This window comes from Cervus canadensis, chromosome 19 (genome assembly GCF_019320065.1).
Source record: "Cervus canadensis isolate Bull #8, Minnesota chromosome 19, ASM1932006v1, whole genome shotgun sequence".
Lineage (NCBI taxonomy): Eukaryota > Metazoa > Chordata > Mammalia > Artiodactyla > Cervidae > Cervus > Cervus canadensis.
Window position 1 is genome coordinate 41,286,613 of NC_057404.1, and position 25,755 is coordinate 41,312,367.

The window sequence follows — 25,755 nt, forward strand, 5'->3', positions numbered from 1 at the left end:
CAAACTCATGTCCATTGATTGGGTGATGCCATCCAACCATCTCTTCTCTGTCTTCCCCTTCTCCTCCTGCCCCCAATCCCTCCCAGCATCAGGGTCTTTTCAAATGAGTCAGTTCTTCACATCAGGTGGCCAAAGTACTGGAGTTTCAGCTTCAACATCAGTCCTTCCAATGAATATTCAGGACTGATTTCCTTTGGATGGACTGGTTGGATCTCCTTGTAGTCCAAGGGACTCTCAAGAGTCTTCTCCAACACCACAGTTCAAAAGCATCAATTCTTTGGTGCTCAGCTTTCTTCTTTATAGTCCAATTCTCACACATACATGACTACTGGAAAAACCATAGCTTTGACTAGCTGGACTTTTGTTGGCAAAGTAATGTCTCTGCTTTTTAATACGCTGTCTAGGTTGGTCATAACTTTTCTTCCAAGGAGTAAGCATCTTTTAATTTCATGATGGCAGTCACCATCTGCAGTGATTTTGGAGCCCCCAAAAATAAAGCCTGTCACTGTTTCCACTGTGGCAAACAGTGGAAGTGGAAGATAGAGCAAGATAAGCCCAAAACACAAGAAATAATTAAGGCCTGTGAATCGCTTTTGCTTGTCTGAGATCCCTTCTCCATTATCCAGAAACAGTTCACCTGCCTGGGATGGGAGCCTCCCTCTAAGTGATGTAGCTGTGACTGACCAGGGAACACAGGACCCAGACTTGTCCACTCTCTGATGGAGCCACTGAAGAAACTTTCTTCCACTAGGAATGCTATGGTGGCAAAGTGGCCAAAGGGACCCACAGACTGCCTATGGGTCCCTTTGACCACTTTCCCATCACATGAACGAAGGTGAACAGAGCAGAGAAAGGCAGATATCCAATACAATCACTAGTCTCCTGGATACATCTGCACCTAAAGCTGGTTCTGCCCTCCTTGACTCCTCAGTTACCTACGTCAATGAATTCCTTTTTTGACTTAAGCTGATTTCACTTAAGTTTCTTTTATTTACAAACAAAAGACTCCTAATTGATATTCAAAGTAACTATTTAAAAGACACTTTGGAGACTTCCCTGGCAGTCCAGCTGTTAAGACTCTGAACTTCCACTGCAGGGGGGCACGGGTTTGATCCCTGGTTGGGGAACTAAGATCCCATGTACTTTAGGATGTGGCCAAAAAAAAATAGATAAAAATCAATGCAAAAAAAATACATGATGAACCAAAAAAATCAAAAACAAAAGATACTTTTAAAGCTAGCAAAGGAAAGCTCCTGGTACATCAGAACCTGACTGAAAGCAAAAAAAAAAAAAAAAAAGCTTCTCCATCCTTCTGCCTTTTCCCAACACATGGTTCTCTTCTCTACTTGGCTATTTAGTCAAACAGCATCCATTAAATAATACAAAGCAATAGGACCATCTGATCCTGCACACATTAAGCCTAGGCTTTCACACTACACCACAAATGAAACATCATCCCAGTCAGGAGTCACCCCAGAGGTGGTTTCAGATTCTGTTTTGCACAGACTGTGAATCTGTGGAAGCTGAGCAGCTCACATTCTGAACAAGGACCCTGCTATCGGCGCAGCTGAGCTCTCAAATCAAGGAGAAGGGCCTCCTAACACATTTAGACTCAGTGATGATCAAAACTAGAATGCAACATCAAGTTTAGTCAGTTTTTCCAGGCTGTCAACTAACTGAGCCACACAAACTTTCAGTTTCATTACAAAGTCCCAAAGGGAGCCAGAGGTAGAACTGGGGTTAGAATTCAAATCTGAAAGAGCCCTATCCACCTCCTTTTCTCTTAGCAACTTTTCCACCCTTCCCTGCTTTGTGACAGCTGTTGTTTTTCAGTAAGAACTACAGCTAGCCTTCTGGAATTTGCCACCTATACAGCTGAGAGGAAAGACGTGTAATCTATCTCCCCATTCCCCAGATGAATGACAGGTCTCTTGTTATTTGAAGAGATGCCACAGGTAAGAGGCTGAATAAGAATCCATGCAAACTCTGAATCTATTCTGTTCTCATAGAAGCCATTTCCACTTCTCCCTCACTTTCATTTATTCATTCATCAATCACAGGTTGATCAAACTCCTCTGGGCCAAGCATTCTGGTAGGTGCTGAGAATAAGACATGGTTCCATCTTCAATAAGCTCACCATTCAGTAAACAAAACATAGATATGGATAACTCTGGGCTTCCCTGGGGGCTCAGACACTAAAGAATATGCCTGCAGTGTAGGAGAGCTGTGTTCAATCCCTAGGTCGGGAAGATCCCCTGGAGAAGGGAATGGCAACCCACTCCAGTATTCTTGCCTGGAGAATTCCATGGACAGAGAGGCCTGACAGGCTACAGTCCAAGGGATCGCAAAGAGTCAGAGACGACTGAGTGAGTAACACTTTGACTTTCACAGATAACTATAACAATTAATTGTTCTAAATTGATATAATATTAAAGACACATGCAACATCTTGTGAGGGAAGAAGAGGTCAGGGAAGGCTTCTTGGAGGAGGAGATACATGTGCTGTATCTGAAATGTTAGTTCAATGCTTCTGATGGCTGGAAGATAAGACCTGGGTCAAAAAAAACCTCAAGTAAAGCAGAACTCAATGTTGTAGCCACACATCCTGGGAAACAAACTCACTCAGAAGGACAATGCAGATAGTGGAGTGCAGTTAATTACACTGGCGGGCCCAAGGCAGAGTCTCCTCTTAGCCAAGGACCCCGACCAGTTTTTCTGAAAACCTTATATACCCTAAGTGTACATGCCCAAACCCACCTCAGAACTGCACTGCCTGCTCACAGGTCAGTGCTGTCTCTCGGCACAGACAGAAACCTCCAGGGATTCAGCCAAAAGGCACGCTGCCCTTTGAACACTTGGAAGTGGACTTCACTGAAATGAAACCTCACTGACACTACCATTACCTGCTGGTCATAGTATGTATGTTCTCAGGATGGGTAGAAGCTTTTCCTACCTGGACTGAAAGAGCATCCGAAGTAGCCTGGTGCCTGCTTAGGGAGATAGTTCCCAGATTTGGATTTCCTACCAGCATTGAATCGGATCATAGCCCGGCTTTCGTAGCTGATTTAGTATAACAAGTAAGCAAAACTTTAAACATCAAGTGGAAATTAGATAAGCATATGGGCCCCAGAGTTCTGGGATGGTGGAAGGAACCAACCGGACACATGAAGAGACTCTCCAGGTGGATCTTAGAGACTGACTGCTCCTGGGTGGATTCGTTTCCGACGGCTCTGCTCAGACTCAGGATGACCCACGGTCCCATGGCTCTTCTCCGGACAAAATTGTGTATGGGAGGCCCCCTCCCATAATAAAACAGGTGTCAACAAATTTGCCTCAGGTAAGGGGAGATGAGATTTCACAGCAGATGGAACAACCGGGAAAGGTAATAAATCAGTTAACTAAGTTTGTACAAGAAAGGGTGCCGTTCTCCCTTGGGGAACAGATTCATGAATTTGTGCCCAGGGATCAGGTGTGGTCAAGGGCTGGAAACACGACTCCTTGGCCCCACATTGGAAGGGTCCATATACTGTTGTTCTAACCATCCCTACTGCAGTTAAAGTTGCAGGTGTCACCCCCTGGATCCACCACACGAGGGTGAAGAGGGCATTCCACGCAGACCTAGAGGACGCTGAGTGGACTGTGCAAAGGGACCCCACTGATCCCCGTAAAACCAAGATCATCTTAAAGAAGAAAAAGGGATGAAGCTCTACAATCAACTGCTGCTACAAGGACTTGCTGGTATCATCTTGAGACTAACCATAGTTTCAGTACAAAGAGGGACCTGTGCTATAATTAAAGTGGAATGTTGTGTATATATTCCTGACTTATCTGGCTATATATTAGCCACCCTAGATGACATGAAAGGTCAGGTAAAAGTTATGTCTGATGATGATCTTCCTTTTTGAACTTCAGTCCTATCCTGGGTGAAGGGTGTTTGGTGGAAAACTATATTGACCACTGTTATAGTTTCCATGATCTGCTTTGTGGACCCTTTATTTTATAATGTGTTATGAACTTTGTAACCCAAAGGTTGATGTCGTTCTCCCAAATTGGAGGTCGGAGAGTCAGGGTGCAATATATCCCTATGAACGATGCTCATACTATGAGTTAAGAGCATCAGGAGTGGGGAATGAAGGATGAAACAGACAGAACAGGCTCCATCTCGAAAGCAGGACTCCATCTTGGGCTGGACTGTGGACTTTGAGCTCTATGCCCAGGATCTATGGAAACGACATACCAACTGGAAAACCAGACCCCCCGGATGGAAGAGCCCCAGGGCTCATACCTAGACTCTGTTGCCTAAAAGAACACCCTAATTATCTGTGTAACCAAATAGAATCATAAATTATATTATACTTATTGGGGTATGACCACAGGCCTATTGATGATTGTCCACTGTTAACTACCTAGGCTTAAGGCATATGAATCACGGGTTAACTTTGATTGCATCTTTCTTTCCCTTTGTTCAGACTAGTTTCAGGGAATTTGAGGAGGTGGGTTTGGGCACCTAAACTTAGGGTATATAAGGTTTTCAGAAAAACTGGTCACGGTCCTTGGCTAAGAGGAGACACTGCCTTGGGCCTGCTGGTGTAATAATCTGCACTCTGCTATCTGCATTGTCCTTCTGAGTGAGTTTGTTTCCCAGAATGCGTGGCTACAGCATCAGTAATGCAAGAAACTATGTGATTACTTGACAAATGAATTTTATAAATAATAGTTACTATAGGAATTCTGGCCAGTATATAAAAGCTATATGCTTAAGATAAATGTATAATCTATTTTAATCCCCACGTCAACTACCATGCTATTGTAGATTTTAAGAGAAATCTGGGATACAGAAATCATCTCTTAGAAAGGTAAATTGTCCAAGATGAAACAACTTAAAATTCAAGCCAACGCCTTCCTGTGTCTCCTATGTTTAGGTGGGCTGAACACTGAGAAGAAGGACACAAACAATGAAAGAAAGAACTATTTAGACCCATCAAGGAATGTATTTATACACTTATAAATAGTGTCTAAATGTGACTTACAGTGACTTGAATCATCAAGCTAAATTACTCTTAGACCATATTTAGCATCCTATCCAAAGACAGACCTCAAAAATAAACATCAGCCAAATTCAAACATCAGTCAAGTTTTCTTACCATGGTGAGAATTAAGAGGGAAATGGAAGAGGGGCATGACTTTTGCCCTTCCAATAAGCCTTCCTTATTGTCCATCAGCCTCCAAGAAGCTCATCACCCGAACACCCAGTGTGGCTGGGCAAGGTGCAACAGCCACATTGAAGAGGCAGAGAGCCCCGAGCTGGCACAGCACCCTCCACCATAGGCCCACAGCTGCTGACGCAGCCACGGCATACCCCTGCCACAGGGTCATCAAACCGAGGACATCCAGAAGTGGGTATTCTTTGCTTTGCTTCCCTGTCACTGCTTTAAACCCAGTATTCTTACAGTTCAAGCAGAGAAGCCAGCTTATTGATTCAGCCACCTAAGCTACCATCGTATAAACATAAGACGGCAAGACCAGGAACACTGGTCTCAGACTGTTAGGAATGTATCAGGAAGAGAAAAAGATGAAGATCTAAAATAAATATTTAATGGGAAAGAAACCTCTGGAATCCTTGAGCACATATCTATCTTAGTGTTGGATTAACTACTGCTATTACTAACAATATTAATACCGTGTGGGTGATACACAGCAAAGATCAGCAAATACTTGTTGAATGAATGTAGTAAATGAATGAATTAACCCCTCACCTGTCTTCACAGCAGTTTTCAAAACCAACTGCCAAACTGGTTTTTCACAGTAGTTACTTAAACAAAATTATAAAAAAAGGAAAAGAAGTATAGAAGATGAAGTACACACAAGAATGTATCGAATATTATGGCAACTGGCCAAAGATGCCAAGAGGACAATTTAAATATTTAAAGTTTAAAAAGGTGATTTGAGTTGAACAATTGGGAGGCCATTTCTGACCTTGAAAACAGTGAACTCTTCAATTAACTTTCCCCTTCAAGGGTGAGCGCACAACAGCTGGGAACTGGTGATTCAAACGCTCCATGCTGGTAGTGGAAGCCAAAAGTGGGAGTAACTGTAGGCATCACTTCCAGGTTTGTTTATGACGCAGCAATGGAACTGCAGTTACAAGGAACTCCACACCACTTCCAAGCCGCCTTGATATTGCACAACGTGTGTATGTGCTCGGTCACCCTCTGCCAATCTTCTCTTGAACTTTTTCCCCCTCTTAATTTCCTCTTTAAAGTTTAGTCATGATTATTTCACCATGACAAAAGAGTTTTCTAAAGTGTGAGAGAACATCCTAGAAGAATGATCTTCTAAGGTGTAAGAAGTGGCTACTCCAGTGATCCCGACTCTGTTTCCCCAAGATTTGGTCTTCTATTTTCCCTGTAGGTTTTCTTACTGAAGCCACTATGGTACTGCAACACTCCCCTCCCATGATGTAAAACATATGTACACACACACACACGTGTGTGCATGCTCACCAGCACGCTCAAAGCTCTTCCTTAAGAGAAGACAAAAAGACCCTTTCCTGGATATATTATTTAAAGGAGAAAGAGACAGTAGAGAATCTGCCTTCAATGCAGGAGACCCTGGGGAAGTTTCAATGCAGGTTCAGTCCCTGGGGAAGATCCCCTGGAGAAGGAAATGACAGTCCACTCCAGGATTCTTGCCTGGAGAACCGCATGGACAGAGGAGCCTGGGAGGTTACAGTCCATGGGGTCACAGAGAGTCGGACATGATTGAGCAACTAACACTTTCACTTTTCACTTTAAGGGGAAAAAACAGATTACTACAAAACAATGTGTGTAAAATGATACCACTGCAAAAAAATAATAATAATAGTAATACCACTGCTATAAACCAAGTTAAATAAAATCCAGAGATACGTGCCTCAAAATGCTGAAATTATGGGCGATTTTTTTTGTTTTTTCCTTTCTGCTTCTCTGGGGCTTCCCTGTGGCTCAGAGGGTAAAGCATCTGCCTGGTGTGCGGGGGACCCGGGTTCGATCCCTGGGTTGGGAAGATCCCCTGGAGAAGGAAATGGCAACCCACTCCAGTATTCTTGCCTGGAGGATTCCATGGACTGAGGAGCCTGGTGGGCTATGGTACACGGGGTCGCAAAGAGTCGGACACGACTGAGCAACGTCACAGGTCGCATGTTTGCCAACATTTTAGACAACATGCACGTATTCCAAATTCAATGAGGAAAATAAAGTCAAATCATTGGGGTTTTTTAATCTTTTTCCAGGTTCCTCCAAATACAATTAAGACATGTTGATTTATTTTTCTTTTTTTCTTTTTTTAATTTTTACTAAAAAAAAAAAGAAATTTTAAAAGCTTTGATACACTCTTTAAAAGAGGTTTACAAAATTTTCTGACTTGACCACAGCTACCGACAAGTTTCTCAGCCATGCCCCACTCTCCATGCAGTTTCTCAAGGTTCTCTCACCTAGAAGCCCAGGGTAGTGTCAGAGGACAAATAACCTAGATTCTTGACTTCCTGATCCTGACCTGCCTCCAGGGGCAAGGAGTTAGTTCCCTAGGCCTCCTGCTTGTTGTTAAGAACAAAACATCTTTTCAGTTCAGTTCAGTTCAGTCATTCAGTCGTGTGCGACTCTTTGCGACCCCATGCCCCCCTGTCCATTACCAACTCCCAGAGGTCACTCAAACTCATGTCCACTGAGTCAGTGATGCCATCCAACCGTCTCATCCTCTGTCTTCCCCTTCTCTTCCCACTTTCAATCTTTCCCAGCATCGGGGTCTTTTCTAGTGAGTCAATTCTTTGCATCAGGTAGACAAAGTATTGGAGTTTCGGCTTCAGCATCAGTCCTTCCAATGAATATTCAGGACTGATTTCCTTTAGGATGGAATGGTTTGATCTTCTTGCATGCCAAGGGACTCTCAAGAGTCTTCTCCAACACCACAGTTCAAAAGCATCAATTCTTTGGCACTCAGGTTTCTTTATAGTCCAACTCTCACGTCCATACATATGGAAAAACCATAGCCTTGACTAGACAGACCTTTGTTGGCAAAGTAATGTCTCTGCTTTTTAATAATATGCTATCTAGGTTGGTCATAACTTTCCTTCCAAGGAGTAAGCGTCTTTTAATTTCATGGTGGCAGTCACCATCTGCAGTGATTTTGGAGCCCCAAAAAATGAAGTCAGCCACTATTTCCACTGTTTCCCCATCTATTTGCCATGAAGTGATGGGACCAGATGCCATGATCTTCGTTTTCTGAATGCTGAGCTTTAAGCCAACTTTTTCACTCTCCTCTTTCACTTTCATCAAGAGGTTCTTTAGTTCTCCTTCACTTCCTGCCATAAGGATGGTGTCATCGGCATATCTGAGGTTATTGATATTTCTCCCAGCAATCTTGATATATTAAATAAATATTTAATTTTTCTTAACATTAATTTCTATGATGGTAAATATCAATAGCTATAAATCACACATACTTTAGTATATTGGTGTCTTCATGAATTTTTAAGAGCACAAAGGATCCTGAGATCAAAAGTTTTGGTCTTGGGCATAAGAACAACAGACAGGCACTTACATGCCACTTAACTGACAAGTTGGGAATTTCTAACCAATCTTATTCCATCAGTCTCTTATCCTGTTTATCTTTACCCCTCTCCCACACACAAGACTATCTCTACTGAAATGTTGGCATTATCACTCTTCTGCTCAAACTAAGCTCCTTCATACACACCAAAAACAAACAAACAAACACTTTTCCTTCTGCCAAGAGGCTAAACACCTAACACTGAAGAATTATCTGTCTCCAACCTTCCTTCCTTGCCCTGCCCTCCCGCAAAAGCATACTTAAACTCTCTATTTTAACCAAGCAGTTCTAATATATGTTTTACTTTCACTGTGACTTTGCCTGCCCTAAGATCCCTCCTTAGAATTCTGAGATACTTCCTCTCAAAGTATCCAGCTTCCATCTGTCCTACGTTTGGCCCCCATTGCCTCTGCTTAATATATCTATGCTCTCCAGACTCCGCCACTCATAGAATTTACATATTTAGTACTTATTGTGTGCTTCCTCGTATTACCATCTGTTCATGAAAATGAGTATCTCTTTAATAAGATCATGAACATCTAGAGAGGAAGGATGTGCTATTTCTTATCTTCCTCAACTTCTAGCAAAGCTTCAGACACAGAAGACACTCAACTTATAACAATCACTGACATGATAGATTAAGGAAAGGGATGTGAATGAAAGATCAGAGATTAATATATAGTGTCTGAATATTAATTCTGAGAAATACAAAGTGATAACCTGAGACATTTACCAGGAATTCTGAAGACTCAAATTTTTCTAGTCATGTTGCTTTGCTCATTCTTTGAAACTTTCCCAGCATCATCTCAGTAGGGACTTGATAACCACAAATAAACTAATATTGCCACCAGTGTCTGCAAGTTGTCCTAAAACTTACAGCTCTGGGCTATGGAGAAAATCTCAGTCTAAATTATGACCAAAAAACTCTAGAAATTTCAAAAATTGGAAGGAATAAAGCCTTTATTATTTCCTTCTATTGATATGATACATGGGTGAATTCTAACATAATTTCTTTTCTATTTTTTATTAATTTGTCTGCATCAAATAAATGGATTGCTGGTTTATGTTTAACTAGATGAGACATCCAGGTTGACTGAAATAATTTTAAAAGCTATATTGGCAGAAAATTTATTGTAAAAAGCTGAAGTTATTCATTCATTTAATAAATATTACCTGAATACCAACTATATGCTAGACACTATGCTAGTTACTAGCCTATGCTAGTAACTAGGTTAGGTATCAATAACCTCATATACGCAGATGACACCACCCATATAGCAGAAAGTGAAGAGGAACTGAAGAGTCTCTTGATGAAAGTGAAAGAGAGTGAAAAAGCTGGCTTAAAACTCAACATTCAAAAACTAAAATCATGGCATCCAGTCCCATCACTTCATGGCAAACAGATGAGGAAACAATGGAAACAGTGATGGACTGCATTTTCTTGGGCTCCAAAATCACTGCAGATGGTGACTGCAGCCATGAAATTATAAGACGCTTGTTCCTTGGAAGAAAAGTTATGACCAACCTAGACAGCATATTAAAAAGCAGAGACATTACTTTGCCAACAAAGCTCCATCTAGTCAAGGCTATGGTTTTTCCAGTAGTCATGTATGGATGTGAGAGTTGGAGTATAAAGAAAGCTGAGCGTCAAAGAATTGATGCTTTTGAACTGTGGTGTTGGAGAAGACTCTTGAGAGTCCCTTGGCATGCAAGAAGATCAAACCAGTCCATCCTAAAGAAAATCAGTCCTGAATATTCACTGGAAGGACTGATGCTGAAGCTGAAGCTCCAGTACTTTGTCCACCTGATGCAAAGAATTGACTCACTAGAAAAGACCCCGATGCTGGGAAAGACCGAAGGCGGGAGGAGAAGGGGACGACAGAGGATGAGACGGTTGGATGGCATCACCAACTAGATGGACATGAGTTTGAGCAAGCTCTGGGAGTTGGTGATGGACAGGGAAGCCTGGCGTGTTACAGTTCATGGGGTTGCAAAGAGTTGGACACGACTGAGTGACTGAACTGAACTGAACTGATGCTAATTACAGGAATACAGAAAGTGACTGAAGGACTTCCCTGGCAGGTGAATGGTTAAGATCTCACCTTCCAATGCAGGGAGTGCAGGGTCAGTCGCTGGGAGGAGCTAAGACCCCACATGCCTTGCAGCCGAAAAAAAAAAAAAAAGACATAAAAAAGAAGCAGTATTGCAATGAATTCAATAAAGACTTTAAAATTGGTCCACATCAAAAAAAAAAAAATCTTTAAAAAAAAGAAATGACTGAGATAAATCCAGTCCCTAGCCTCACAACAGATCTCAGAGACTAGTACAGGTTCAGATTTTTTAAAATAATATTAAGTAATTACAGTATGGCCTGCTAAGTGTTAGGGTAGATTCATTTATGAGGAGACAGAATAACTAACCTCCCCTAAAGTAACAGGACTGTCCAAGTCTTCCTGAAGCAAACAACATCTAAGATGAGATGTGAAGAAAAAAGAAGAAATAAGGTTGGAGACATACAGGAGGTAAGTGTAGGTACTATAGGGCCTTAAGTACCAGGCAAGGAGTTTAGATTTATTCTTACAGTAATCATAAGCCATCTGAGGATGGTGAAATGATCCGATTTGCATATTTGAGATATAAATCTGGCAGCAATGTGAAAGATAGGACATGGGGCAGCACGGAACGCAGTGGGCAGCAGCCTGCCAGGCACAAACACAATGCGAGATACAATATCTAATTTAATCTCACAACAATCCCATAAAGCAGGTAAAACTCTTCTCCTTACACAAAAGAGAACATTGGAATTTACAGATATTAAATAAGCAATGTTTAAGTTACTGTGACAGAATTTATGTGCATTTGACATGGGAAGTAGGAAGAGACAGGAGTCAAAAATAACATCCAGTTTTTCATCGTAGTCAATGGAGTGGAGGGTGATGCTGATCACGGAGACTGACAAATAGGATTACCAGAAGGTGTGGGTGGAGAAAGGATGGAGTTGATGAGTTCCATTTGGGACAGGTTTAGACCTGCTGAGTTGGGGAGGGGAGAGAGTTAGACATCAATTGGCAAGAGGTTGTGCAAGCTGAACATCAAGAGAGAAATGTGGACCAAGCCAACCTATGCAGAAAGCATCCACAGAGAGGTGACAACTGCAGCCAGAGGAGTGACTGAGGTTGCACAGAGAGTGTGCAAAATCAAAAGGAAGAGGGCTTGAGACAGAGCCCTCAGGAACATCAATATTTAAAGGATGGGCAAAAGACACAAATTGAAAAGAAACAGCCAAAGAGGTAAGAAATTCAAACCAAGGCAGGGGCAGCTGCGGGCAAGGAGAGTGTGGGTTTCAAGGAGGAAGTGTTCAATGTCATCAAAATTAATACAGGTAAAGCCTGAGACTCTCCCACTGTATTTAGCAGTAAGACATTCTGGGTGACATCCTTTAGAGCAATTTTAAGCAAGTGTTGGGGAAACAGCCAGACTACAATGTGCTGAGGAGTGTCTGGAAGGTAAGAAAATAGAATAGGCTTAATATATTACCACTGCCCAAGTTATATATAGCAACTAAAGCATGAAGACCATGGGATATTCAGGGGATTTATAGCATAAGAGCCACACTAAAGAAACACCTGCCTAAAACCAGAACAATGCAGAAGAACTGAGGATTCAAAATTGGTACCTCTGTTTTCCCAGACAAATCTGGGCACATGGTGATTGCTGCCAGATGACTTATTTGTGCCTCAGTTTTGGGGGAAACTGCTATGTTCTAATTCTCTGACAATACTACTTGGAATATCAAATGTCAATGATCACGAAATAATATTGTCAGGTTGAAAAATAGCTTGTGAAGGAATTAACAATCATGTTTTAACACTAGACCTGATTCCTGCAAGCAGTTCAGCAGGGAAAAACAATAATAATAATTTTTTTCTTGCTTTACTGAAAAAAAAAATAATTGTACTGTTTCCAGGGGCTTCAAGAAACCGGCATCAGTTCTACCTTGACACCTAGGCACTTGGATAATATACGAGGCACTAAGATTTTTGGAAAACAAACCAGGATTATATTCTTCATATGAGAAGCAACAGTGGAGAGAGCATAGGTTGTGAAGTCAAGTCACTCCGGAGTGGAATCCTCACTCTGCCATTTCTGGGCTGAGGCTGAGGGAGGTCTCAGCCAGACTGGGTTTCTTTATGGAATACCTAGAGTACTTACCCGGTGAGATTAAGAGGCTTATTGGGACAGTACATAAGAAGATATAATGCCTGGCACATGGTAAGTGCTGCATAAGTGTTAACTACCACTACTACCAGGACTTGCTTCCTCTGCTAGAGTGAAGGTCCTAACTGAACATTTACTTAAATGGCATTCATCCCAAGATTAGAGACTTTCTAATCCAGTGTTTAGACTTTCCCATTAATATGTGTAAGAAAAGTAACCAAAGGATATACCTGAATTCTGAGATCCCTGTTCCTAAAGAAAACTGTAGAGCATCATGATTTGATACTCAAACTCAAGTACCTGATATCATCAATAGGGTGCCTTCCTTAATAAAAGGGTCCGTGTGTTTTCTAGCATATATGTTCAATAGTCATTTACAGCAGGATGTGTGACTCAACTCAGAATCGACCTCCTAATTTTACCTCTCCTCTGAAGTTTGGGCTAACTTCTCTTTCCCTGTTCCTGAAGAGAAATGTCCCTCACATATCACTGTGAGACCACAGTGGCTCCTGTTCTCTTATCTACTTCCAATTGAAAAGGTCAACTGAATCTGGAGAACCTGGATTCTTCTGGCTTGCCTAACCCATACGGAGGTCTTGAACTTAAAACCACAATTACATCCATTTCTACAAGTATGATGTGGACTTCCAATCATTCACATTTCAGTATTGATGCAAACTTTGGACAAAAATTATAAAACAAAAATTACAAACATAAAAAATTATAAAACCCCTAAATAAAGCCTCTGAAGCCCTCTAGAAAAGAGGGAATGTTTACAATTTCAATGTCTATTGAAATACTCAAATTATTTCATTAGTCTCTAATGTTTACATTTTCAGGAGTTTATTACTACTGTTTGATGAAAAGGAAGAAGAGGCAAATAGTAAAGTCTTTCTCAAGAGGAGAATCACCATGGAAACTAACACCAAATTCACTGGACTGATGTAGTTCTCACTGAACTTTTTATTTCATTAATCCCTGCCCTCTTTTTATAGCAGTGCTTTCTTCTAAGTTGACTGACCCTAAGGTGCGCCGGCCTCCAGTGAAAGACAATTTTGTTAAGGATAGTTAAGCTCTTGCAAAGCCATATCAACTAACATAGTATTACAATGAAAATAACTATACATTGAGCACATAATTTGAGCCAGGCTAAGTATTTTACATCACTGTCTTTTTATTTGCTATTTGAAGTAATACAGGAAAAAACAGCGTCTTTGTTTGATTTACTAAATGTAATACACTAATTATAGAAATGCCTAAAATATAATGAGTGCTCAGTAATTATTATTATTATTGTTCATATATCTTAGTTCACAACTACCCTATGATAAGTTTCATTCTTTCAGTTCACAGATGTGAAAACTAAGGATTAAGGAGATTAAGTCACTTGGCTGTGATTCCCCAGCTAATAAGTGACAGAATTAGAATTTCAGCCCAGGTCTGGTTTAACTACCAAGACTAAATTGTTAACCATTTTGTTGTATTCTCTTCTATAGTTAGAGAGCTAAGAAACCCACTGAATGTATCGATGAGAAGTGTATTATTTTTGAACTAGGTTCACAGAAATAAAGCCTTAGAGGACTTATCAAGGCTCGCCTGAGTTTTTTACTCTATTCAGTTAAGTATAAATAAAGTAAGGTACTAAATATTTGGAGTTGGAAGGCATACTACTACTTTTCAGGTTAACACCTTTGATCTAGAATTCACAGATTTTTGTTTTTGTTCTCCTTAAACTTCAGGCCAAGAAAAACAACAGAGGATCTTTGGAAGGATATGGAAACCAAATTAAACAAGGCTCCATTCTGAAGATTTTCTATGTTCCAAAATTCCATCATCACAAAGGTAATTCAGTGATAGTTTCATTTCTTTATAAAATAAATCTCAAGACTCGGCAAACCCATTTGGCTCCTGAGAGAGACACGGGGAACAGTTGGAGAATAAATTAGTTTCAATATTCAATTACGAACAAGAATCCACCATCACCTGGAACTGGAAATGGGAACACTCTCTGAAGCCTACAAGTTCCTTAGGTTGTCCAGAGTTTAGTAACAATCTTTTTTTTAACAAATTGCATTGCAAATGATCCTAACATTAACTGTGTGCACTTAGTAATGTGGACAGTCCCTTGTGGAAATGCCACTCTGAATCCAAGTAACTGGCAAACTCTTTATTACCAACCGCATTAGACTAACCCTCACTGCAGGTTGCTTTGCTTCTCCCTGAGAAATGTCAATCCCTCTCAACTTCAGGCCTATTTCCCATGCCTATTTATATTCCTATTTTCTCCCCCAAGTCCATTGGTTGTTGTCGTTCAGCTGGTTACTCGTGTCTGACTCTTTGCGACCCCATGGATTGCAGCATGCCAGCCTTTCCTGTTCTTCACAACCTCCTGGAGTTTGCTCAAATTCATATCCATTGAGTCGGTGATGCCATCCAATCATCTCATCCACTGTCATCCCCTTCTCCTGCCCTCAATCTTTTCCAGCAGCAGGGTCTTTTCCAGTGAGTCTGCTCTTTGCATCAGGTGGCCAAAGTATTGGAGTTTCAGCTTCAGCATCAGTCCTTCCAATGAATATTCAGGGTTGATTTCCTTTAGTATTGACTGGTTTGATCTCCTTGCTGTCCAAGGGACTCTTTCAAGAGTCTTCTTCCCCAAGCCCCTACTACCAGCAAAAGAAATAAAACCTCGAGGATTCAAATGTCTACTGAATGTAAAGAAAAAATTCTTAAGCTGCAGTCATAGTTGAAAAGCAATGGGTTTCTATGATGGGAAGATGAAGACTTTGCCCCTCAACATCTGCCAAGGTGGACATCCTCAAGAAACAGAAATATGGTGTGAACCATGGAAAGCACGAAAACTCAAAATCTCCCCCCCAGCTACTCCACTTTGAACATCTCTAAAGAGAAATGAAGATCTACCTCAATTAAAAGGAAAGTTTACTACACCCTCTCTTCATAATTGTGTTAAGAGTTCAAACTCTCACCTCAGCGGCAACGAGAGTCCAAGAGTTAGGAATTCTGTTAAAATACTCTGCTCTGTCCTCATTGCTTCAACTCATTCCCTAGCACCGATGCACAATCCTCTTTCTCCAGTATTGTGCAGTCAGCAATGCAGCTGCTTCACAGGCATGAAAAAGGAGGACTTGCAGGATTAAGAGGAGCAGACTACAATGTATAAGTTACAAGGATATATTGTACAATGTACGGAACATAACCAATATTTTGTAACTATAAATGAAGTATAATTTTTAAAAGCTGTGAATCACTATATTGTACACCAGTAACATATAGTATTGTACATCAATTAAAAAAATAAAAAAGATGATTAATTAATATGTATAAAAAAGAACTATCTGCCAGAGAGAATATAGCACAATTTCTTTTTAAAAAGAAGGACGTATACTCTAAACTGCCAGAAGAGAGAGTAAATTCATTGGTAGAATTTTAGAGTAAAAGTGAGAACAAGACTGAAAAATTTAACACTAGACATGGGTATTTCTCCCATACCCACAATCTATCCACAGAAGAAAGAAGTTGATTAATATGCTGTTCTCCAGGAAAACTCTGAAACTCAGAATTAGGAGAACTGTTATTGCCAAAATATTTTCTCCAAGAAAAATTCAACATATAAGAGAGAAATAAAATAAATTTTCCTTCTATTAGAGAATTCATGGAACCCACTGGCAAATCCATCTTGTGATTAACAGCACAGACATTTGGTTCTAGCAGATGTTCATCAAGTAAGTATTTTAAAAGCCAAACCAAACAAGCCAAATTCTCCAAAAACAAGAGAACTGACTGACTAGTAACTCCTTCATGAGGTGTTTCCCAAAAGGCTCCCTCACTCTTTTCAACTAATACAGCATGCTACCAAAAGTGTTCATTTGGCAATTAATCACACACAGTCTTATGACATGTCTGGTAATATTTCTTTCAGTGATTATTTAACTACTGCAGTTTTGCCTTACATATTTCCCACAAGTTGCCACCTACTTCCTAGATCAAAAGCTCTCTGAGGACAAGGATCCATCATCATCATTATAATTTCTTTGCCCTTAAGGTGACCAAGCAATGTAAGTAGATAAGTAACTGATGGTTAGATCAAAATCTGAAGTAACAGTTGCCCGGGCTAGAGACAGTATGATTTTCTAAAGTAAAATTCAAAAAATCCACTGTAGTATTGTCAACTACAAATTGGCACTTGCCAAGAGCATTGCCAGCGGCTGAACACCAAGGGCATTTGCCACCTGCATCTGCAGAGATTGAACCTTCAACACCCCCTGAGGGAGTTCCGGGTGGAGTGAGGCTCTCTGTGCTCCAGGCACTCCGGTGGAACAGGTCTTTTGATAGTCAGATATTCTCAGGAACTGATTTCATAAGCCAATCTTTGCATCTCCTCATATCTAGAAAAGTACTAAATCCCTTCATGATGACATCAGCTCCTAATAACTAGCAGAAAACCTTTTGTCAAACAAGTGCTTAATTGCATTGAACTCCCCCTTCACCAAAATATTATATATTGACCTTCCCACACTGCCTCTTGGAAGCAGTGTCTCAGAACTAACTGAGATGCTGTCTCCTCAGTCGCAGTCCTCACTTTGCCCCAAATAAAACTTAACTCGCAGCTCTCAAGTTATGCATCTTTTTTAGTCGACAGGATTTAGGATTGTCTGAGGTTCTACCACTTACTGTTTGATTTTTGTTGAGTTTAATCTCTCGGAACCACATATTTCTCCTGTGTAAAGTTAATAATGGTATTGTTATCATAGGATTGCTGTGATTTTGAAATGTGTTAATACAAATAAATTGGTTAAGAGTATGTCATACAGAAAAAGAAAAAAACAATAAATCCTTAGATATAATTATTTATGTTATGTACACAAGGGTCTATGTGACTCCTAGAGTAGTGGGTGAAGATGCAAATTTGGGAGTTAGATATGGAAAGAATGAAGGATATTTTCTCATATGGATTACCATCATCCCTGGCAAGGGAGCAAACTAAGCGCTTGACATCATGGTCAAGTGAGCTATGAGTGTCTCTCATTTCTTCAAAACCTTTTGGAAACAATGATCACACTGTACACAGTCAAGTTAAATAGAACGATATAATAAATCAGAATAAGTCCATTGTCTTGAAGGAAAAGGCCCCAAAGACGTAAGTACAACCACACCCTTCTATCCTGCCATTCCAGACAAGTTTTTCACCTGAACAGGCAGGCTGGAAGGCATTCCCAGGACACTGATCCCACCATTTTTCAGAACATAAAACAGGGGGGAAAAAAGAGGGCAACAACAGATACTTTCTCTCATCCATCTACAATCAGTGCTTCCCAGCACATCCTTCATCTAATGCACTGTTACCCGCTCCCATACCACAAGCTATGCATAATGTAATAACCACACACACACACTCCTGTGTTTGCTACAGACCACTAGCCTGACCCCACTGAAATAAGCCAACAGTTACCTCACTGCCTCTTCCTCTGGCATCCTCAGGCCATAAATTAATGAAAGGAAAGGTCTAATAATAGTTACATGACCACTACAGACAAAAGGCTGCAGTAAAAAATACCTGACTTTGGGACTTTTTTTTCCTACTGCTCAGTCATGGCTGCTCTCCCAGGAGAAGGCAGAGCCTTTATGCTACCTCCTGATGGCCTCTCCAGGTTCAAGCAATCATTACAGCTCCTACAAACCACTGCAGTTTCCTCCTTAGTTCCTGTCTCGACCCACTCTGACACATTCCACACTCTCATGCAGAAAAATTTTCTAAAAACACAAGTCTGATCCCATTCCACTTTTGTTTAAAATTCTTTAATCAAATATATCATTCTATTATACACTGTAGTCATACATGCATTATGTCATACATCTACCTAGAAACTGTAAAGTCATGTGAGGGCTCAAATTGCCTTACTCGTATTAAGCAATCTTCACTCATTCATTCAAAAATATATATAATGGGAAATTCCATGGCAGTCCAGTGTTTAGGATATGGAGCTTTCACTGCTGAGGGCCCAGGTTCAATCCCTGGTCAGGGAACTAAGATCCCACAAGCCGTCTGACTCGGCTTAAAAGAAAAGAAGTGTGTGTGTGTGTATATATATATATATATACATACACATATAATGAATATGTGTTGTGTACCAGGCATTACACTAGCCCCTGAAGAGATGAGTCAGATCATTCCCTTTAATTTGTTCAAAATCATATTGGAGGAGGGGAGGACATTCAACCATGTGAACAGAAAATTTAAATATATATAAATTATTTACATATTAAACTACAATTTCAATATATGTTATGATTGCAGAGGCACCAATTATTAACAGGGCTTCTACTAAATCCCTGAACAGGCTAAGAAAGGCTTCTTGGAAGAAGTTATGTAAACTGATACCTAAAGCAGAAGCAGATGTGTACGCAGAACCAGGAACTACCAGCAGTCTACGAAGACTGGAGTAGTAGCAAAGGATAAGACTTGGGAAATACACAGGAAATAGACCATAAAAAGTCTTAAGCCACTTTAAAGTGTTTGAAGTTTGTCTTGAAGATATTTAACTGTTCTTAAAAAATGAGCAGTATGGTTAGGTTTGTACTTTTAAAAGACCACTCTAATTAGAGTATAGTAATTACTCAAAATATTTCTAAAACACATGAAAAGCTAAGTCTCACAGCATAATGAAAATATTTCAAGAATTCAAAAAAAGAGAAATTGGCAAATCAGCAGTGGCTGTGAAGTCCTAGAAATATTTTATGGAAGAGTGTAGCTGGGTTTTTAAAAGTGTAAGATTTTGAGAGGGTAATTCAAGGAAATGAAGGACAACACATGTGGGAACAGGAAAGGGTGCAAGGAAGATAATGAGGTAAAAAGTGCTTGAATAAAAATATAAGGTGAAGTCACAGAAGAATGACTAGTTTAATGTAGTGAGTGCTAGGTCTGGGCAGGTTAGGTTGATATCTTAGGGTTACCCTTGATGTGCAAAGCCTCAAATGCCAGACTCCAGATTTAGACTTCACCAGCCAAGGGAATTCATGGAGAACTCAAAGAAGAGAGGCATACTCCAAGCATTGCTTTATGAAGACTGAATATGAATTGAAAAATGTCTCAAAACAACCTGTGAATGAAAAAAATAAGATGCAGGAGCTATGCTGCAAGATTTTTATCAAATGAAAAAAATGAAGTTAGGAGAGATAAGCAAAAATCAAAGGTTGAGTGATGGTGGGAAACAAAGGCTGCCTCACATGACAACCTGCCACACCCACACCCACATCCCCAGCACCCCCACCAACCCTCCCCAGGAGACTGATTTAAATAGAAACATTTCCTGCAGCTGAGTGTGATAATTTAGAAATGAGGGGTTTTGAAGGAGAAATGAAGAGAAAAGACCACTTGGAGAATGAGAAGGAAGGACTATCAGAACAAACAAAAGGTGGCACTGAGCCCATTCTTGAAGTGAAGTGAAGAAGTGAAGTCGTTCAGTCGTGTCCGACTCTTTGCGACCCCATGGACTGTAGCCTACCAGGATCCTCAGTCCGTGGGATTCTCCAGGCAAGAATACTGGAGTGGGTTGCCATTTCCTTCTCCAGGAGCCCATTCTTAAATCCCCTAAATTAATCACCCAGGGTATTTACTCAGTTGGGGCTTCCCTTTGTATTCTACACTTGATCTTAGCCAAACGGCCAAGAAGCAATCCCTTTGTATTCTAGAAACTCCCTCAGATAGAGCAGACCTACACTTTGTCTTGGGCCCCAGAGACCCATTTAGATAAAAGAGCTCCTTCCTCTCACTTGTTTGGCCTACTTCTTCTACCTGCTCTTTGTACCCTCAGAAACCATAAGAAGCAAAACAGTCAACTCAACTATTCTATTGTCTCCAGTTTGAACTCAGGTCACTTTGATGTCCCAAAGCAACAAGCTAATTTAATAGTACTTGCTGCTACCGCTGCTAAGTCGCTTTAGTCGTGTCCGACTCTGTGCAACCCCATAGACGGCAGCCCACCAGGCTCCTCTGTCCCTGGGATTCTCCAGGCAAAAATACTGGAGTGGGGTTACCATATCCTTCTCTAATTCATGGAAGTGAAAAGGGAAAGTTAAGTCACTCAGTCGTGTCCGACTCTTCACGACCCCATGGACCTACCAGGTTCCTCCGTCCATGGGATTTTCCAGGCAGAACACTGGAATGGGTTGCCATTTCCTTCTCCTAATAGTATTTAGGGATACTGAAAAAATATTAGAAAACCTTCCGAGACTGTCTAAATTTTTAGCACAGTAGTCTGCGGAAAAACTGGTCTTAGCCCTCATCCAAAAAAACAATGTTATTTGTAAATAGATCTCATATAAGATTCAATAAATCCCTGGCCCAAAGAAATAAATTCTATCTTTTCAACTGTCTTCAAAGTCAGAGAATCATGTTTTTCACATTTATTATTATTCTACTTTGTTGCAGGTGAGGAAACTGAAGTTACCGTCTTTAAGGTATAGAGATATTAACAGCCCTAAATTTTGCTCCAAATTGGATAGTTTCCTGCTGGAGCAGCTGTAAACGCCAGCAAATTAACAGATTCTTCTGGAATGGCATTTCATTCAACATCATTTAACTGATGATGGTTGTTATCAGTAGAACTTTTTTAAAACATCAAACAGATGTTTGCTAGGTCTGATCAAGTGATAAATTTTCCTTGGCTTCCCTTTGTTTCCAAAGTAATTATGGGCTTTTCCTCATCTCTTTTTGATGTCCACAGAGGCCATAATGAGGGTAGTTAAATATGCAAACAGAAGAAGGAAAAACAAGGTGTCAACATAGATATAATTTACCTATTGAGGTACCTACTTACTCATAAACTAGGAATCATATTGCTAACAAACTTAAGCAACTTTCCTAAATTATTTAGGTATATTTTCCACTGTCTGCCAAGGTGTGGTTCAGGGGTATTTTGTCCCATTATAATTCACCAGCACCTCCAAACACTGCAAGATAAGGAGATAATTTAAGTCAAAACAATGTGTAGGCCACAGATATGCAGCTGCAAGTCAAGTCCCCAAGCTTCTTTCTAAGCAAATGACGGACCACTCCTGCTCCTATCTAGAAATGCTTTAGTCAGCTCAGCTGTTTCCCTTGATTGAAAAGTCTGCAACTAGATGGAAAATACTTATGAAGTTAGTTGTTTGCCTTATTTTCTAAAACATCAATATAATATGAAGTCATTTCAGCTTTTCCAATGTATCATTTCTTAGCCATTACATTCTGGCATGTAATGCCATGCAAGAACCTGATAGACAGTTTACTAAAGAACTTGCATAAGAGGACAATAAAACCTTTCTAAATCAAAGGACGCGCACTCTGATACCTCATGGCATCAGAATCTTATACTTCTTATGTACTGCATGTTTTAATTGAGGTAAGATATTTCTAACAAAATTAATGCCAAACTATAAGGTTATCAGCAAAGAATTTGTCTGATTAAAGGGGCTTCCCTGGTGGCTCAGCTGGTAAAGAATCTGCCTGCAATGTGGGAGACCTGGATTCAATCCCTGGGTTGGGAAGATCCCCTGGAGAAGGGAAGGGCTACCCAGTCCAGTATTTATTCTTGCCTAGAGAATCCCATGGACAGAGAAGCCTGGCGGGCTACAGTCCATAGGGTTGCAAGAGTCGGACATGGCTTAGCAACTAAACCACCACCACCACCCACTCCAGTATTCTGGCCTGGAGAATTCCATGAACTGTATGATCCATGGGGTCACAAAGACACAACTGAGCGACTTTCACTTCACTATCTGATTAAAATTTCCCTAATTGTAATCAAAGGCCAGATACATTGGGAAACTAGATTTCCAAGAGTAGAGTAACAGTATAACATTTCCAAACATTTTTTAACATTCTCAAACATTTTGGACCACAAAACTTTTTGTAACACAAACTAACATCACCCAGAAGTGACAAACAATAGGGAAAGTACTGAATACTGCCATTCATCATCAGTTGTCACTGGAACCACAGCAGAAGGGGGGGAAAAAGAATCAAAGCACTGAGTTAACAGAGTTTTAAAAAGGAGAGGGGATTTCTGGGGAGGATGCTAAAAGCACATTTTGCTTATTTCACAATTTTAAGAAATAATCATAGGCTATTTATTATGGAAATAACGAAGAATCCCTAATACCCTTTTTACTGATGGGTATGGTCTTAATTGCGCCTAGGTAACTTAGGGTGATCCTTAAATCTTAAGAATTACCAAACGCCTAACTAATGCTGTGTATCTGTACTAAGATAGGGTTTTGGTTTTTTTCTTTTTGTTTAAATGAATGAATGCATGAATATTAAAATCAAACCTTTGACCTGATAGATGAACAAAAACTATGGCTCTAAACCCAGTTCCATCACCAGTTGGATGTGTGATCTTGGTCTCAGAGCCCCCTCGGCCTCCTGGTCTCTATACAGTAAGCCCTTCAGCCCTAAGTGCCTCCTATAACTTACACGGGAAAGACAGAACTACATTATACCTTGCTAGCAGCCGTTACCCATCAAGCTGCTGTTAACGGGGGTGCCTGTGAACCACTATCTCCGCCAGGAAGACTTAAGTGCGCCATTCCTATCTCAAACGCATCTCTCAAGGTGCTTCCCGCACTCAACTACTTCATCAACTTTTGCATAAAATCTTATAACCACAAGCGTCTGACGGCTCAACTCATCGGGCATAAAACTGTAATTTCTGGCTCCCTCGTCACCGCCAGCCCTTTAACCCCGGCTAGAAAGTCAGATACAATTAAAAAAAAAAAAAAAAACAGGACCCGCCTCACACATGAGAGACAAAACCAAGTTCTTTCTCCTGCGCTTGTCCCCTTTAATCAACGTTCAAGTACAAATGGACGTCTCCGGACACCCCGGCGTTTCGGGAAGGGCGGCCCGACCCGGCCGTACCTGGTTGAAGTGCAGCTGTCCGAGCTCGGGGGCGCCCTCCTCGGGGGCGGCTCCCAGACGCTCCAACAGGCGCCCGAGCTGCGCCGCAGACAGGCTCCGGTTGGCGCCGAACACGCTCAGCACATCCTCGCTGAAGGCGAGCCCGGGCCCGTCCGCCTCCCCTCCGAGGCCAGCGGCCGCCAGCAGCAGGAGCCCAGCCACCGCTCGACCCGGGGCCATCCTGGCCGGGGTTGCCCCTCACGGGCCCAAAACGGACTGGAGCGCACAGGGGCGTGCCGGGCGCAGCCGCGTCGGTGCCCAAGGGCGCCGGTCAGGCGTCGGCGCCGGTCCGGGTCAGCGGTGGCGCGGGGCGCACCTGGTCCTCCGGCGCCTTCGAAATAGCAGCAGCCCGCGACCTGCCGGGCATTGAAGTGGCGGTGCAGCCGAGGGGGTGGGAGCGATAGACAGAGCGGGCCCCCGGGCCTCCTGGAGAGCCTGAGATAAAAAGGACAAAGGGGGACAGAGATAAAGGCCACCCGGCTACCAGCCGGCCAGCCTCGGGAGCACTGCGAGGCCGGAGCCCTCGAACGCCCCGCTGGGCCTTGGGCCAACTGCCCCGGAGCGGAGTTTGCAGACATCCCAGGATTAGCTTGCAGTGTGATGAGACATGCTCCTTCCGGATCTAAAGCCCCAAACCACGTCCCTTTTTAGGACGAAAACTACACTGGCTACAGAACCCCACCTCCCCTTCCTTTCTCTCTGATTAATTCCATCAGCAAACTTAGAAGGGGTGAGGCGTGCAGTCCCCAGGCAGCTGCAGGAAATGGCCCCTTCGGGGTCCTGGGGTTTGACCGTCTAAACGGGACCCTCCCTCTCCCAGATCTTCCTTGGCAAGCAGAGAAGTAGGTGAGCTGACCTGCTAACCTCTCACCTCGCCTGTGTATTTCTGCGTCTGTTTTTGTCCACGTAAGTCAGTCCCCTCTCTCCTTCCTTCTTTCCTCCCCTCCCTCCCCCTCTCTCAACACTATCCCTGGCGAGTCCGCAGTGAAAACTCTGAGCTCCGGCCCCGCGCTCTTTACAAATAACCGGAGGAGGAGGGCCCTGTCCCCGCCTCCCCGCAGCACGTGGTGCCACTCGCCGGCCTGGACTCCCGCGCGCGTCCACGCCGGGGCGCACAGCCGCAGCCCTCGCCTCTCGGCGGGCGCGGCGCACCCCTACCCCCAGCGGCGCCGGCTCCCACCCTCACCCTCGGGGAGTTACCTGAAGGCCACTTTCCGGTCGATCTCTCTCGCCTCCTTTCTGACCTTGGCGGTCTCTTTGTTACCTTGTGGAAACCAGCTTCCTGCAATGGAGCCTGGAACCCTCAGCATTGTCTAAGAGATTTAGCAGGAATTGCTTTTTTGTCTTTCTTAAAGCCAAGAGAAAAAGGAAACCCAATCTGGAGCGGTGGTGGCGAGCTCAGAGCCGGCACTGCTCTACCCGGCCCTTCCTGACGCCGCACGGGATATCCGCAGATCAGAGTGAATTGTTTGTTTGTTCAGATGAGAGTTCAAGAAAAGCCGACTTAGGTGTAAGGTCAACAAGTTTGTGCAAAGTGAACGCGGTGTTTGAGGGCAAAGGTTGTGTCTGGTAGCTACCACTGTCCAGAAATAAAGTGAAACCACGATTCACTGGGACAGAAGGACGGTAAGAGGAATTCAGAGCGCTGTTCTTGTATTTCACCGGGGAGGGCACGGCTTCTTACAAGAGCACATTTTACGAGAGGCACTAAATCCAGACAAGGGGCAAGCAATCTCATTTCCCACGAGGAACTTAGATGGTGGAAGAAAGAGACACGGAGAGAAAATTCCAGAAGGATGAGGATCTAGGGGGACATATCTGCAGGACTGTCCCTATGGAGAAAGTTTTGTTGTTTAGTCGCTAAAGTTCTGTCCAACTCTTTTGTGACCACATGAACTGTAGCCCACGAGGCTCCTCTATCCCTGGGCTTCCCAGGCAAGAGTACTGGAGTGGGTTGCCATTTCCTGTTCCAGGGGATCTTCCCCAGGGATCGGAAC

The 25,755-nt window shown here is 42.1% G+C and overlaps 1 protein-coding gene across 3 annotated transcripts in view; it reads right to left on the reverse strand.

Annotated features, from left to right (window-relative positions):
- Window positions 1-25,218, reverse strand: part of SLC39A8 (solute carrier family 39 member 8) — an 82,576-nt gene extending 57,358 nt beyond the window's left edge. The window contains exons 1-2 of one of the 3 annotated variants that reach the window (XM_043438787.1): window positions 24,959-25,218; window positions 23,720-24,193 (exon numbers count right to left, since the gene is read on the reverse strand). In XM_043438787.1, the coding sequence (XP_043294722.1) occupies window positions 23,720-23,938 (219 nt within the window). In that variant the 5' untranslated portion in view covers window positions 23,939-24,193; window positions 24,959-25,218. Of the gene's footprint in view, window positions 1-23,719; window positions 24,194-24,614; window positions 24,782-24,958 lie in introns of those variants that run through there. The other 2 variants (XM_043438785.1, XM_043438786.1) reach the window with 2 other exon arrangements.
- Between the last annotated feature and the right edge of the window lie 537 nt (window positions 25,219-25,755).